Genomic DNA, 15390 nt, shown 5'->3' on the forward strand with positions numbered 1-15390 from the left:
GCCGGGAGCCTGAGGTGGGGCTCCATCCCAGGACCCTGGGATCATGATCTGAGTCAAAGGCAGACATTAACCAACTGAGCCACCCGAGCACCAGAATATTTTCAATTTATGATATGTTTATCAGGATATAACCTCATCATAAGTTGAGAAATGTTCATAAATTTAAAGTTGAGTCTTAAAATCTTATTAGTATTTTAATTCAAGGATATCTCTAATGACTTGGAAAAACAACCTTTAAAATGTAAAATCTGGGCAGCCCCGGTGGCGCAGCAGTTTAGCGCCGCCTGCAGCCCAGGGCGTGATCCTGGAGACCCTGGATCGAGTCCCACGTCAGGCTCTCTGCATGGAGCCTGCTTCTCCCTCTGCCTGTGTCTCTCTCTCTCTCTCTCTCTCTCTGTTTCTCTAATGAATAAATAAAATCTTAAAAAAAAAAAATCAAATGAGCTTCAAAAGGAGATAATCTCTGACTTTTTCAGCTTAGGTTCAGAACTACTTCTTTATCCACTGATGGTGCTGTTGAAATTCCAGGGATACAAGTCTGTGAATAGAATATGTAAAATTATTGTACTCCCCTCCATTGTGATACTACCCTGTAAGTAATATCTGATTTTTCCAAAGGTCAGAGAGACATCATCCTTCAAAACAGCCAAAAACATGGAAATAAAACCTCTTGTCTCAGTATATATATATATATACACTTTACGTTGGAAAGGCTCTTCCCAGTCTGCTTATACCATATTATGAGAGTCTAAAATGTACTAGCTCTATGTTTTATTTTTCTAAGTTCAGTAGTTTGAGTTGAAGAAATCAATTTGAAAGTGACAGCGGGGCTGCCCCGGTGGCTTAGTGGTTTAGCGCTACCTTCAGCCCAGGGCATGATCCTGGAGACCCCAGATCGAGTCCCACGTCAGGCTCCCTGCATGGAGCCTGCTTCTCCCTCTGCCTGTGTGTGTGTGTCTCTCTCTCTCTGTGTCTCTAATAAGTAAATATCTTTAAAAAAAAATTAAAAAAAAAAACAGTTGAACTGTGACCAAATGGAGGAGAGAGAGGAAAAAATAATAAAGGCAAGTAAAAGTCTAGTATCTGGAGACTTCTAGTCAATTCTTTTTTTTTTTTTTTTTTTTTACTTCTAGTCAATTCTTAAGACATTATTAAGTCAATGATCAAGAAATATTTATACTGATTAGAAAGACTGAAATATTAAAAATTGGAAAGAATTTATGAGATATGCTTATTAGAATATTTAATATTTTAAGGTTTAAAATGGACATTCTAATGAGTAAAATGTATTATCACATGATAGGGAAATTTGTATTAAATGAGAGATAAATGTAATACACAAGTAACACACTTAGCACCTGGCTCCGTAAATGTTAGCTATTGTTTTTGTTAATAATATCTTTTCTTCTAGTCGTAGTCAGTTTACTGTCACCTGAAATGTCCTTAGTTCTTTGCCTATCCACTTCTTTAATTTATTAAATATGTGTTCGATTATTTGAATTGCCTTTGTGAATTAACTTTATCTCCATGGTCATAGGGAACTAAATTAGGTTTATTTTTTCTGTTTGTTGCCATGGAAGACAAAGGAAGCAGCACTTGATACTGTACAGCTGAAAGCAGCAAATGTCAGTAGGCTAGAAAACTAGCCTAGGGCTGAGGATTGTATTTTTCAATAAAAGATAAATTCATCAGTAGACTCATTTTAAGATACAATTCACGTAACATAAAATTCACCCTTTTAAAGTATACATTTCAGTGTTAATATATTTACAAAACCTTATACTTTGAAGACAGTATATTTTTTTTAAAGATTTATTTGTTTATTTATGAGAGAGAGAGAGAAAGAGGCAGAGACACATGCAGAGGGAGAAGCAGGCTCCATGCCGGGAGCCCAATGCGGGACTCGATCCCGGGACTTCAGGATCGTGCCCTGGGCCAAAGACAGGTGCCAAACCGCTGAGCCACCCAGGGATCCCCTTAAGACACTATTTTTAAGTAGCTTAATTATATATATGTGTATGTATATATATATATATATATATATATATATATATATATATATATAAAGTTTAGCTGTAAATGTTTACTTTCACCCATGTGGTTACTACTTGCTAAACACCTCTTGGCTTCTCTTAAATTCTTTTTGGTTCAGGTCTATGTCATATTTCTTTTAGGAACACTTTCTTGATTCTGTCCTCCCACAGACCTTTTTTTCAATCCCTTTATTATATATAGCTTATCACATCTATATTGTAGTTATCTCTTTAGTTACTTGTCTTCCCTTTCAGACCATTTATCTTTCAGGGATAGAGCCTATAATTCTCCTTACTATCTTCAGGAGCTGGAACACCTTAGTACATATTTATTGAATGATTATAACCACTGGTAGTTTTAGCTTAAGCATGTACTAAGCCTTAAGCATATACTGATAACTTGATATACTATATACAATATGCTATATTAAAAATATGTGCTAGGGATGCCTGGGTGGCTTAGTGGTTGAGTGTCTGCCTTTAGTTCAAGGCATGTTCCTAGGGTTCCCAGACCAAGTCTTGTCGGTGGGTTCCCTGCAGGGAGCCTGCTTTGCCCTCTGCCTATGTCTCTGCCTCTCTCTCTGTGTCTCGAATGAATGAATGAATCTTTAAAAAATAAGTATAAAAATATGCTTTTTGTTTCTGAGAATCATACCATTAAATGTGTTGGAAGGGACCAGTGCTCTCCCACCCATTCACATGTGCACACAAAATAAATTGTAGTCCATAGAGTTTGAGTACCTTAGTGGTGAAGTTGGGAATAAAAGGCCTCATCACCTCATTTTTTTCCTGTATCACTCTTATACCTTACAGCCCAGTCTCTTAATTTATAACAAAAATTCATTTATTTCTTAAGGTTTTGGTAAAGACTTTGAAAATGTAATTTAATTATAATATTTTTCATAATACTTTTCTAGTTTTTAGTATAAGTAAGGAACTAGTTGCCAGCCAGAATACTGGAAAAGAAATTTTCAATTGGCTTAAACAGTGACAACATTTTTATGTTTTATAGACCTCCGTGAGTGAAAGCCTTCAAAGGGAAGCTGCTAAGAAGCAAGCAATGAAACAGGTAAGGTGGCTGAGTAAATATATGTATTTGGTGAGATAAATATTTCAGCCCACATTTTTATTTTATTTATTTTATTTTTATTTTATTTTATTTTTTATTTTTTTATTTTTTTTATTTTATTTTAAGATTTTATGTATTTATTCATGAGAGACACAAAGAGAGAAAGAGGCAGAGACACAGGCAGAGGAAGAAGCAGGTTCCATGCAGGAAGTCCGATGTGGGACTCTGTCCCAGGTCTCCAGGATCAGGCCCTGAGCTGAAGGCAGCACTAACCCGCTGAGCCACTTGGTCTGCCTCACCCCGTATTTTTAAATGTCAGGTTTGGTATCTAGGTCCTGAGACTAAGCAGTATAGCTACGTATAAAGAGATAATTTTATCTTGACCCTCATTTTCTGAAAATGTTTAAAACATTTCTTGATTTACATATATTTCAGGGTTTTGTGATAAATTTTAAAGGAAAAAGCACAATAGAGAATTAGCTTTTTATTGCTATGTTGTAGATTAAACCCATTTCTGCTTTCAGCTGACTCAGTAGTCAGTCTTACAGTGGATTATATGATTTAATAATTCTTACTAGTGAGCCTACTTGCTTAAAAAAAGTCTCTTCACACCAAAGTGATTTCATCATTATATAATTATTTGAAATTCATCTACTAAGAATGGGGAATATCTGATAATTCTCAATAGATTTCTCTCGCACTTTATATAGTGCTCTGTAGTATTTCCGAGCACTTTTTTGTAAATACATTATATTTTTTAAATTCTCACAAATCTGCCCATGATCCTGATTAAGAAATCTGAAGGTTCAAAAGGATAAATTACCCCTTATGATCACACAGCTAATTACAGAACTAGGCCTGAAGGTTTACTAATTTTTCTACTACACCATTGAATCTTCGATTTAGCTGTTGCAAAACATAATGAAATTAAACAATGACACGGTACCTTTCTTTTTAATTTTTTCCCCTCCACGTTTTTCTTTAGCATCCATGTCTCCCTACTCTACCTGAATCCTGTATAGGAATGAATTTGTTAAATACTTTCTAATGTGCCAGACATTATGGTAACCACTTTCTAAGAATTAACTTCTTAAAATAATCCTCTAAGATAGACGCTCTTAAAATCTTCATTTTATAATTGAGGACTGGAAGGCAGAAGGATTTATGTGACTTTCATGAAGTCTCATAGTTCAACCCAAGCAGTACAATTGCAGAGCTCATGCTTTTAGTAACTATGTTTACTGCTACTCCAAGGAATGGCACAGAATTATATATTTTGGTTATGTTAATGAAAGTGGAATATAATGTGTAACTCAGCAGTCTGAAAATGATTTAATGCGCAATTTTTTAAAATGTGATTTTTTTTTTATAACACAAATGCTGAAATGCTTTGAGTTACAATTTTAGAGCTCTAGAATTTTTAGAGACCATCAGAGTTCAACTTCTTCACCATATTGATGAAAGAATTAGTTATGGAGAATCTGGTGACTTTTCTAAGGTCATGTAGTTATCTTGTTTTCTAGTTTATTCTGACATTTTTTGTGTTGCCTTTCCTTACCTATTTAAAGCATAAATCCCAAATTTAACTTTATTCTTAATCCTAGCTGTCCCAAACTACATTTTCTCTTAGTGAGATTTTTTTTCTCATAGTTTGCTTGAAAGTTAGGAGTGCTGCTATAGCTCTTCATGTACCTTTTCCCTCCTGCTGCTTTCACAGAGCTGGAACATCTGTACTTCATGCTTTTCACTTTATTCTCCACTAACTAACTTTTATGATGAAGAATACTAACTTGATTACTATATCTAAGATAAAATACTCTTAGAAATGGAGTATTTTATTTTTTTCTTATTATTTTTATTTAAATTCAATTAATTATGGGATCCCTGGGTGGCGCAGCGGTTTGGCGCCTGCCTTTGGCCCAGGGCGCGATCCTGGAGACCAGGGATCGAATCCCACGTCGGGCTCCCGGTGCATTGAGCCTGCTTCTCCCTCTGCCTGTATCTCTGCCTCTCTCTCTCTCTCTCTCTCTCTCTCTCTCTCTCTGACTATCATAAGTAAATAAAAAAATAATAATAAAATAAATAAATTCAATTAATTAACATATAGTGTATTATTAGTTTCAGAGGTAGAGTTCAGTGATTCATCAGTTGTATATAACACCCAGTGCTCATTACATCACATGCCCTCCTTAATGCCTGTTACTCAGTTATCCTATACCTTCACCCTTCTCCCCTTCAGCAACCCCGTTTGTTTCCTATTATTAAGAGTCTCTTATGCTTTGTCTCCCTCTCTGATTGCATCTTGTTCTTTTTCCTTCCCGCCCCCTATGCTCCTCTGTTTTGTTTCTTAAATTCCACATATGAGTGAAATCATATAATTGTTTTTGATTGGCTTATTTTTCTTAGCATGATACCCTCTAGTTCTATCCATGTTGTTGTAAATGGCAAGGTTTCTTTCTTCCTTCCTTCCTTCCTTCCTCCTTCCTTCCTTCCTTCCTTCCTTCCTTCCTTCCTTCCTTCCTTCCTTCCTTCCTTCCTTTTGTTCCTTTCTTTTTTTAAGATGGCATATATGCCATTGTGTGTTTATATATACATACATATATACATATGTATATACACACACATATATATACATACATATGTGTATACACACACACACACACATGACATCTTCTTGATCCCATCTGTTGATGGACGTCTGGGCGCTCTCCATAGTCTTGCTATTGTGGACATGGCTGCTATAAACCTTCACATGCAGGTGCCCCTTCAGATCCTACGTTTGTATCTTTGGGATAAATCCCTAGTAGTACAATTGCTGGGTGAAGGGTAGCTCTATTTTTAACTTTTTGAGGAACCTCCGTACTGTTTTGCAGAATGGCTGTACCAGCTTGCATTCCCTCAGCAGTGTAAGAGGCTTCCCCCTTCTCTGCATCATCGCCAACATCTGTCATTTCCTGACTGGTTAATTTTAGCCATTCTGACCAATGTGGGGTGGTATCTTACTGTGGTTTTGATTTGTATTTCCCTGATATTGAGTGATGTTGGGCATTTTCCTTTGTCTCTTGGCCATTTGAAGATCTTCTTTGAAGAAATGTCTATTCATGTCTTCTGTCCATTTCTTGATTGGATTATTGATTCTTTCATCAATTTTGCATCTGTTTTTGTGTATGGCGTAAGAAAATGTCCAGTTTTGTTCTTCTGCATGTGACTGTCCAATTTTCCCAACACCATTTGTTGAAGAAACTTTTTTCCATTGAATGATTTTTCCTGCTTTGTCAGAGATTAATTGACCATAGAGCTGAGGGTCCATTTCTAGGTTCTCTGTTATGTTCCATTGATCTGTGTGTCTGTTTTTCTGCCAGTACCATACGGTCTTGATGATTATAGCTTTGTAATAGAGCTTGAAGTTCAGAATTGTGATGCCACCAACTTGGTGTTCTTTTTCAACATTCTTTTGGCTATTTAGGGTCTTTTCTGTTTCCATACAAATTTTAGAATTATTTTTTCCAGCTCTTTGAAAAAAGTTGATGGTATTTTAATAGGGATTGCATCTAATCTATAGATTGCTCTAGGTAACAGACATTTTAACAGTATTCTAACCCATGAGCATGGAACATTTTTCTATTTCTTTGTGTCTTCCTCATGAGGTATCTTTCATGAGTGTTCCATAGTTTTCTGAGTATAGATTCTTTGCCTTTTTGGTTAGGTTTATTCCTAGGTGTCTTACGGTTTTGGGTGCAATTGTAAATGGGATAGATTCCTTAATTTCTCTTTCTCCTGTCTCATTTTTAGTGTATAGAGATACAACTTATTTCTGTGCATTGATTTTTATGTCCTGCCACTTTGCTGAATTCCTGTATGAGTTCTAGCAATTTTGGAGTGGCATCTTTTGGGTTTTCCACATAGAGTATCATGTCGTCTGCAAAGAGTGAGAGTTTGACTTCTTTGCTGATTTGGATGCCTTTTAAGAAATGGGGTATTTTAATAGATGACATTTTTTTTTCTTTCTGTTCTTGTATCTGGACAGTGCACAGAACTGATGATGGCAATATTATCTTACTCCCTATTTCATCGGAAAAGCTATTAAATGTCATCATTAGATGTAATGTTTTCAGTAGGTGTTTGGCAGCTATCTATTCTCAAGCTAAGCTCAGAAATTCTTTTTTTGATCTTGGTTTGAGGTGTTGTTTGTTTATTTTTTAAAATCATAAATGAATGAACTGTATAAAATAGATAATACAACAACTTGGAATGTAAATACAGTTATTATCCTCATTTTTTTTAGATGAAAACTGAGACACAAAAAGAGTACACAAACTTGCCCAGAGTAGCTAGTAAGTATAGAGCCAGGATTGAAACCCAGGCAGCCTGGCTCCAGACCGGTGTTTATATTTTCAGTCTGAAATGTGATTCATAGAATTTTTATAATATATATCTGATTCATGATCCTCTCTCAAAAAAGTTACCTAAGACTTTTTACGTATTAGCTGGCTTATATTTTTTAGACATGTTTGTTTGTTTATTTTAGACCAAACTAGAAATCCAGAAGGCCCTTGCAGAAGATTCCACTGTATATGAATATGACAGTATTTATGATGAAATGCAGAAAAAAAGAGAGGAAAATAATCCCAAATTGCTTTTGGGAAAAGACCGAAAGGTTTGTATCTGAAAATACAAATTTATTTGACCTTAACTGTATTTTAGAGATTTATTTATTTAGTTTAGAGTATCTGCATCTGCAAGTGAGAAGGGAAGAGGGAGAGGGAGAGAATCTCAAGCAGATTCCCCATTGAGTGCAGACCCTGACACAGGGCTTGATCTCACTACCCTGAGATCATGACCCGAGCTGAAATCAAGAGTTGGATGTTTAACTAACTGAGCCACCCAGGCACCCCTTGACCTGAATTTGTTGTTGTTGTTAAAGATTTTATTTATCTATTTGAGAGAGAGAGATAGCAAGAGAACGCATGAGTCCGAGACAGGGAGAGGGAGAAGCCAGCTCCCCACTGAGCAGGAAGCCCAACATGGGTCTTGATCACAGGATCCCAGGACCACGACCCAAGCCGAAGATGGCCGCCTAACCAACTGAGCCACCAAGCACCCCTTGACCTACATTTTATATCAATCTTATTTTAACATGAGGATGATATGAGGAAAAGCTTTCAGGTATTTAAATTGTGAAGAGCCCCCAGTTGCAGATGATATAGATTTGATTTAGAACCCAGGAAGCCCTAGGTTTAGTATCCTACTAAAGTGAATAAATTATCTAAGAATAAAAGCAGTAAGTTTTCTTACTTGCTTTAACCCCTTCACAAATAAATTTTTTAAATTTTTTTCTTGAAATTTTTTTCATAGAAAATCTTTATATTAATAATTCCTCTTTTCATATTTTATGCTTTATCATCCTCTCACCTCAGTTCAGATTTTCTATCACTTTTTTTTTCACAAACATAGATTTTTAAATATCTTTGCATTTTATAGTATGTACAAGTAAGGTGCTGGTGTAAAGTTACCACTATTTTTTTTTTTTAAGTAGGCTCCACATGGAGCCCAGTGTGGGACTTGAGCTCACGATCCCAAGATCAAGACCTGAGCTGAGATCAAGAGTTGGACACTTAACTGACTGAGCCACTCAGGCACTCCCCACTGTTCTTTTAAATAACCGTATATCAACTAATGTAAAAATCTAGTAAGAACCTTTCTGATTCACTTATCTATTGAAGTATTCAGACAATACCTGTAAAAAGGATGAAAACACAGTGGAAAAATTACTTAGTTTGAAATTTTAAAAAAGTAAAATGGCATTTTGAATAATTTCTGTCTTTACACTTAAATTTTTATTGAAAAGACTTTTAGTTTCAGCCTTGCTAGTAAATTTATATTGAATTTTGAGAGGATGACGATCCCACTTATTTGGATTAGCCATTTTTATCTTAATTCATGATTAAAAATAGAATATTCTTAATTTTTATTTTTTATTCTTTCCTAAGTAATCTTATTTTTCCCCCTAGCCCAAGTATATTCACAACTTACTAAAAGCAGTTGAGATCAGAAAAAAGGAACAAGAAAAGAGAATGGAAAAGAAAATACAAAGAGAACGAGAAATGGAGAAGGGAGAGTTTGATGATAAGGAGGCATTTGTGACATCTGCTTATAAGAAAAAACTGCAAGAGAGAGCTGAAGAGGAAGAAAGAGAGAAAAGGGCTGCTGCACTAGAAGGTGAACTGGAAGAGGGAGGAGGGGAGAAGGAAACAAGCAGCAAAATTCTGCCCTGTGGTTTAGCCATGTGCTCTGTCCCTGAACTCCTAGATGATAATGTTGTGGTCCTCATTTATGTGTATGAATTCAAGATGTAGTTATGATATTCTGTAGTATTATAAAACAGAAAAGATGATGACTGAAAACACAGCTGCACTCTCAGTAACTATTATTTCTACTGGACTTTTCACAACTCTCCTTTTATTGCTTAAAACTATGGTCGTTACAAGTCATTGCCTTAGAAAATGATTCCAAATATAAAAACCTTTGTTACAAGGCACAACACCACAATATTTGTCAGAAACAATATAAACTAAGATTTAAATCCTACTTGTATTTTCTGGGTTTAGAAAACTAGAGTAACATCACTCAAGGATGGGCATTTAGAAAAAGAATAACATTAATTCAAGAAATAACAGAAGATGTGCAGGAGCCAAAGAATGTCTTAGTGCTTTATTTCAGTATTTTCTACTCATGGTCATTTCTCAAGATCTAAGTACATTGTGTACTTTTAAATAGCTTAATTGGCAAATATTCATCAATTTTAAATAGAAGAAAATTAAATCTATAATATTATGTCTAACCATGTACTGGGTATTCATCTAGAATACCAGTTTATATGTTTTCTGTGAAAGACCACATAAATATTTTAGGCTTTGTGTACCATATGATTTTTGCTAGAGCTACTCAGTTCTGCCTTTCTAAGGCAAAAGCAGCCTTAATAAATGAACAAGGCTACATTCCGATAAAAATTTATTTACAAAATAATATAGGCCACATTTGGCCTGCACGCTGTAGTTTGCCAACTACAGATCTAGAGAGTAGTTTTATACACTCTGTATGTTACATTGTCTACACCATAAAATTGAACTGTGTTGTGCCTTGTTGAATATTTTCCTCTCGCTTTTGCTTTCCCTCTCTTAGCACGTTTGGATGTAACCAAGCAGAAAGATCTCAGTGGATTTTATAGACACCTATTAAATCAAGCAGTTGGTGAAGAGGAAGTACCTACATGCAGCTTTCGTGAAGCCAGGTGAGACATGGCATATGGAATATTAGAAGAAAGAAGAAAGATTCTGTTCATGATCTATAATTGTGGGATCATTTTAACCCTTTGAAAGATAGGGGATTACAGCATGCATATTGTGTTGTCAGTTAAACCTGATCTAATTGAATTGCTAGGGATTTATACTTAATTAAAAACCTGCAGATTTAGTTCAAATATTTCTGTTCTGCAGTAATCCTACAGGTATTTTCAGATAGTATATAGAATAAGTGGTTTATTTTCGTAAGTAGAACATGGCCTCTATAAAACATAAGATTCACGTATCAAGGGCTAGAAATGTACCACCTAATAATGTAGCCACTAGGCACATGTAGACTGTTGAAGACCTAAAATTTTGGTCATAGTAGCCACATTGTAAGTACTCAGTTGCCACATTTGGCTAATGGCTACCATATTAGATGGCACAGATATGAACATTACCATTTCTGTAGATATGTCCATTAGCACTGACATAGAAAGTAAGTATTGGAGGGGTTTTTTGGATAAAATCATAAAGTATTGTAAGAATGGTGAAATGACTGTTACAGGTATATAGCTAAAGGTAAAGGGGAGAATTTGTCCTGAGCTCATATCTGAATAAATGGTTTTTTGGAACAGAAACATCAGATTAGAGGATCTAAGTCTGTATTGCTGCTGAAGGAAAGCGGGGAATTATGACTAAAGAGACGGAATCAGATTTATACTTTGCTCTGCCAAATGCTGGGTTTGATTACAAAATTGACGAAAATTATAAGTCTTAGAAAGTATATTTGAAGAGAGATTTTTGAATGGAAAAAGAATTTCTATTAGAGTTTCATCAGGAATAGTTGTGAGGCCAGTCATGAAACTCCATAATGTCATTTGATAGTTGTACTTTTCTTGGAGTCTAATAATAGAATTTCTAACTATTAGATAATCCTTTAGCCCAGACAATTCTGCCAGCAATTCCCGTAGAACCGCAGTTGTTCTGTTAGTATGATTATTAAGTAATCCATAAGAATGAATGTGTGACTGATGTAAATAAATTAGCCACACTTATCAGTTGGGAAAATGTAAGTGATGTAAACAATTTTTAGTGTTAGTGATTGTAATCAGGTGGATTCACAAATTCCCATTTTGTTGTGATAGGTGCCAAAGGGTTATATCAGGAAGGTTGTGCTTTTTTAATCGTAAGAGATTATTTAGTGATATTTAGAATTAGATTTCACTGTGAAAAAAAATCATCTTTACTTATTTTGAGGACTATTTTTAAATTTTTTAAAGAGAGAAAAATCCAACAAAGAGCTGCAACTTGAACTTCATGTTGTGAAAATAGTACTTAGATCCAGAATATATCTTACTTTTCCCAATTATTCTTTGTCATGTCTATAAAAATGTTAATGCCTGAAGGTTCTAGTGGTCCAATACAGAAAGCCTGATTTTCTCTATTCCACTTCTACCTTTTTCTGAAAATATTCTGAATGGTTAGAAAATACTAGTTGGCAAATGTTTGCAAGTTAAATAGCACCTTTTTGCATTTAGTAGTTGTATAGGTTTAAGTATTGAGAAAAATTGCATGAACACTTCATGTGCTTACTACAATGATAATGTGGCATTTTGTGTTGTTTTAAGGTCTGAGATAAAGGAAGAGAAATCAAGGGGCTATTCTGATGAATTAAGTTCAGAGAACAGAATAATACCACGTGAGAAATGCAGTCTCCAAACTGTTGTGCAAGTAGGGGAAAACCCAGATGCAGACAGTGACTTTGATGCTAATAGTGAGGATGATGAAATGGAAGAAAATAATAAAGTGAACTGCAGAAGGAAAAAAATCACAGAGACTTCTGAGAGTGACTCCAAGCATCAGAGGCACTCCCCATCTTCTAGTGAAGAAAGAGAGCATGGTATCAAATGCCATACAAAAAGGTCCAAGTCAAGAGTTCATGAGAAAAGGGAAGATCAGCACCAAGAGAGACAATTCAGGGATCATGAGAACTATTACACTGACCGTGATTACCGAAAAGAAAAGAAGGATTCCCATAGGCACAGAGAGGCTGGTCATAGAGATTCCCACTGGAAGAGGCATGAACACGAAGATAAACTGAGGGGAAGAGACCAAAGAGAAAGAAAAGACAGAGATTGGAAAAGGGAGAAATACTCCCTAAGAGAACAAGAAAGAGATAGACAACGAAATGAACATGACCGACACAGTGAGAAAGGAGAAGAGAAGGAAGAGAAAAGCAAAGAAAAGGAAGAGCATATGAAAGCAAGGAAAGAAAGACATGAAAACAGTGATAAGTACAGAGATCGAGAACAACAAGAAATAAGTGTTCAATCTTCAGGAAGAAACCGAGACAAAAAAGAAAGCAGCCCAAATTCTAGGGCAAAGGATAGGTTTTTTGACTGGGAAAGATCCAATAAAATGAGAAATACGGAAAAGGACAAAGAAAGAAACTCAGAGAAACCCTCCAGTTCTGAAACATCACTGGGAGCAAAACACAGACTCACAGAGGAATGTCAAGAGATGGGCAAAGAACAAGAGAAACCACATGAGGTGGGGAACAAGTTTGCAAAGCGAAGCAATGAAGAAACTGTAATGTCAGCTAGAGACAGATACCTGGCCAGACAAATGGCACGGGTTAATGCAAAGACATATATTGAAAAAGAAGATGATTGATAACTACCCAAGTAGACCTGTGAAAGCACAGAAGATTATAACTCCTGGAACATGCTGTGTGAAGGTATAAAGGAGTGTGTTAACAGTGGTTGAGAGGGTATTTTTTAATATATTTTCAAAATTTATTTTTGGTTTAAGTAAATAATAAGTCCTTTTATCTTGAATATTTGAGTGAATTGATACATATTTATTTAATTATCAATACCACATTCTTGGTTGTATTCAAACAACTTCAAGAGTGTTAAATCCCTGTAGTTACTTAATGAGGAAAATGGGCTCCAATATAACCATTAAAAAATAATTCAAACAACTCTCCTAATAATGTTGGTTTTGTTGCAAGAGGTATTACTTTTATAAATACTGTATTCTGAATAAAAATATGTGGATTTGAACAATAAAGTAGAGACTGTTGCTGTACTTTGTGTTCTGAAATTTGTGTTAATGTATAAAATAGGGATCATACATCTTGTCGAGTAACTTCCTAGCTCACAGCATATTTGGCTTAAATGCAAATAAAAATAGTGATGTGTTTGTACATTTAATTTGTGCTCATATTTTATTTTAAAAATATGTCCTTAATTTATGTCACAATTCCTTTTTTATTTTTTAGTTAAAAAATCACTTTAATTGGGGATCCCTGGGTGGCGCAGCGGTTTGGCGCTTGCCTTTGGCCCAGGGTGCGATCCTGGAGACCCGGGATCGAATCCCACGTCAGGCTCCCGGTGCATGGAACCTGCTTCTCCCTCTGCCTATGTCTCTGCCTCTCTCTCTCACTGTGTGACTATCATAAATAAATAAAAATTAAAAAAAAAATCACTTTAATTCTGAAACCCTAGCAAGTTGGTAAATTAGTTATATTATTTCAGTCAGTTTTAGCTAAGGATGAAAAGATGGAGACATTTAATCTAAATGAAGTTAGCTAAAGATCCAGGTAGCCTATTTAAAAGCCTCTCTTATTTTATGTACTCTAATAAAGAAACTTAACATTTGGGGGCACCTGAATGGATCCATCACTTAAGTGCCCAACTCTTGATTTCAGCTCAGGTCATGATCTCACAGTTGTGAGATCGGGCCCCATGTTGGGCTCGCACTGGGTGTGGAGTCTGCTTAAGATTCTTGCTCTTCTCTGCCATTCCCCCTATATTCTCTTAAAAAAACAAAAAAGAACATTGACTTTTAGAAAAGACATTATATTAAGGATCAAATCTAGTATTCATAAATCATTTTATTAAACCTTTAAAGCCAGGGTGCGCGTGGGTGATTCAGTGGTTGAGCGTCCACCTTTGGCTCAGGTTGTGATCCTGGGGTCCTGAGATCAAGTTCTGCATTGGGCTCCCTGTGGGAAGCCTGCTTCTCCCTCTGCCTATGTCTCTGCCTCTCTCTGTGTCTCGTGGATAAATGAATAAAATCTTTTCTAAAAAATTTAAAAATAAAAAAAAACCTTTAAAGCCAAAAAGGAAAGTAACAAATTTAATGCCTGTATCTCATGACTGACACATTAATTATCAGTTGTATCCTAATAATTTAAAATAGATCAGTGATGGGGCACCCACATGACTCAGTCCATTTAGCATCTGCCTTCGGTTCAGGTCATGATCTCAGGTCTTGAGATTGAGCTCCGTGTTGGGTTTGTACTCAGTGAGGAGTCTACTCTCTCTGCCTTTGTGTGCATACTCTCTCCCAAATAAATAAAATCTTTAAATAGAAATAAAATAGATTGGTGACAAACACTTAAGAAGCACTGATTGCAGGTACATAGAGTGATATAATGTAACTGAAAAAGTTCAGGTGAGGTGGTAGAAGGACCACAAATGACAGGCTGGCTAAAAATCTTCAACCTCTATAGGGAATATGGTTCCTTTGTTGGGGTTGTTATAAGTAGAGCTGTGTATTGGGAACATAGTATGTAAGACAGAGTCAAGGAGGGAGAAGACTGGAGTCCCAAGAGTTCTAATAAGAAACTCGATTTCTTTCCCCTGGAAGCTCAGAGATTTTCACAAGCAGCTTAGATGCTTTGGATAGGAAAAGCTATATATATTACTTTTATTAACAAAATTTGACATAACTCAGGGGTGAACTACAAATTAAGGGTTTTCTCTGATCTCCAGATAGATGTTTTTGCATCTCTGGCATTCATCTTATCCTTTTCTGAGTACAGTATCTTGGTTTTCCCTTGGGAAAATAACCCCCCTTCACTACTTAATCTTGTGATTCAAAAGGGGTTGAAAAGGCTCCAGGAAAAGGTATGTGACTTAAGCGAGGCCACTTCTGATACTGTCAGACTTAAAGAGATGTTTTCCACTACCATTGCCGACTTCAAAGATTGAGG

The 15390-nt window shown here is 35.8% G+C and overlaps 1 protein-coding gene across 4 annotated transcripts in view; it reads left to right on the forward strand.

Moving 5' to 3' along the window:
• The window catches only part of NSRP1 (nuclear speckle splicing regulatory protein 1), a 54393-nt gene extending 40790 nt beyond the window's left edge, over positions 1-13603 (forward strand). For 2 of the 4 annotated variants that reach the window (XM_055334399.1, XM_055334381.1), the window contains 5 exons: positions 3046-3102; positions 7631-7759; positions 9114-9321; positions 10285-10393; positions 12017-13603. In XM_055334399.1, coding sequence (XP_055190374.1) covers positions 3046-3102; positions 7631-7759; positions 9114-9321; positions 10285-10393; positions 12017-13061 — 1548 coding nt within the window. In that variant the 3' untranslated portion in view covers positions 13062-13603. Of the gene's footprint in view, positions 1-3043; positions 3103-7630; positions 7760-9113; positions 9322-10284; positions 10394-12016 lie in introns of all 4 variants that reach the window. The other 2 variants (XM_055334409.1, XM_055334389.1) reach the window with 1 other exon arrangement.
• Positions 13604-15390: the final 1787 nt, after the last annotated feature.

The sequence above is a fragment of the Nyctereutes procyonoides genome, unplaced genomic scaffold (assembly GCF_905146905.1).
Source record: "Nyctereutes procyonoides isolate TBG_1078 unplaced genomic scaffold, NYPRO_anot_genome, whole genome shotgun sequence".
NCBI lineage: Eukaryota > Metazoa > Chordata > Mammalia > Carnivora > Canidae > Nyctereutes > Nyctereutes procyonoides.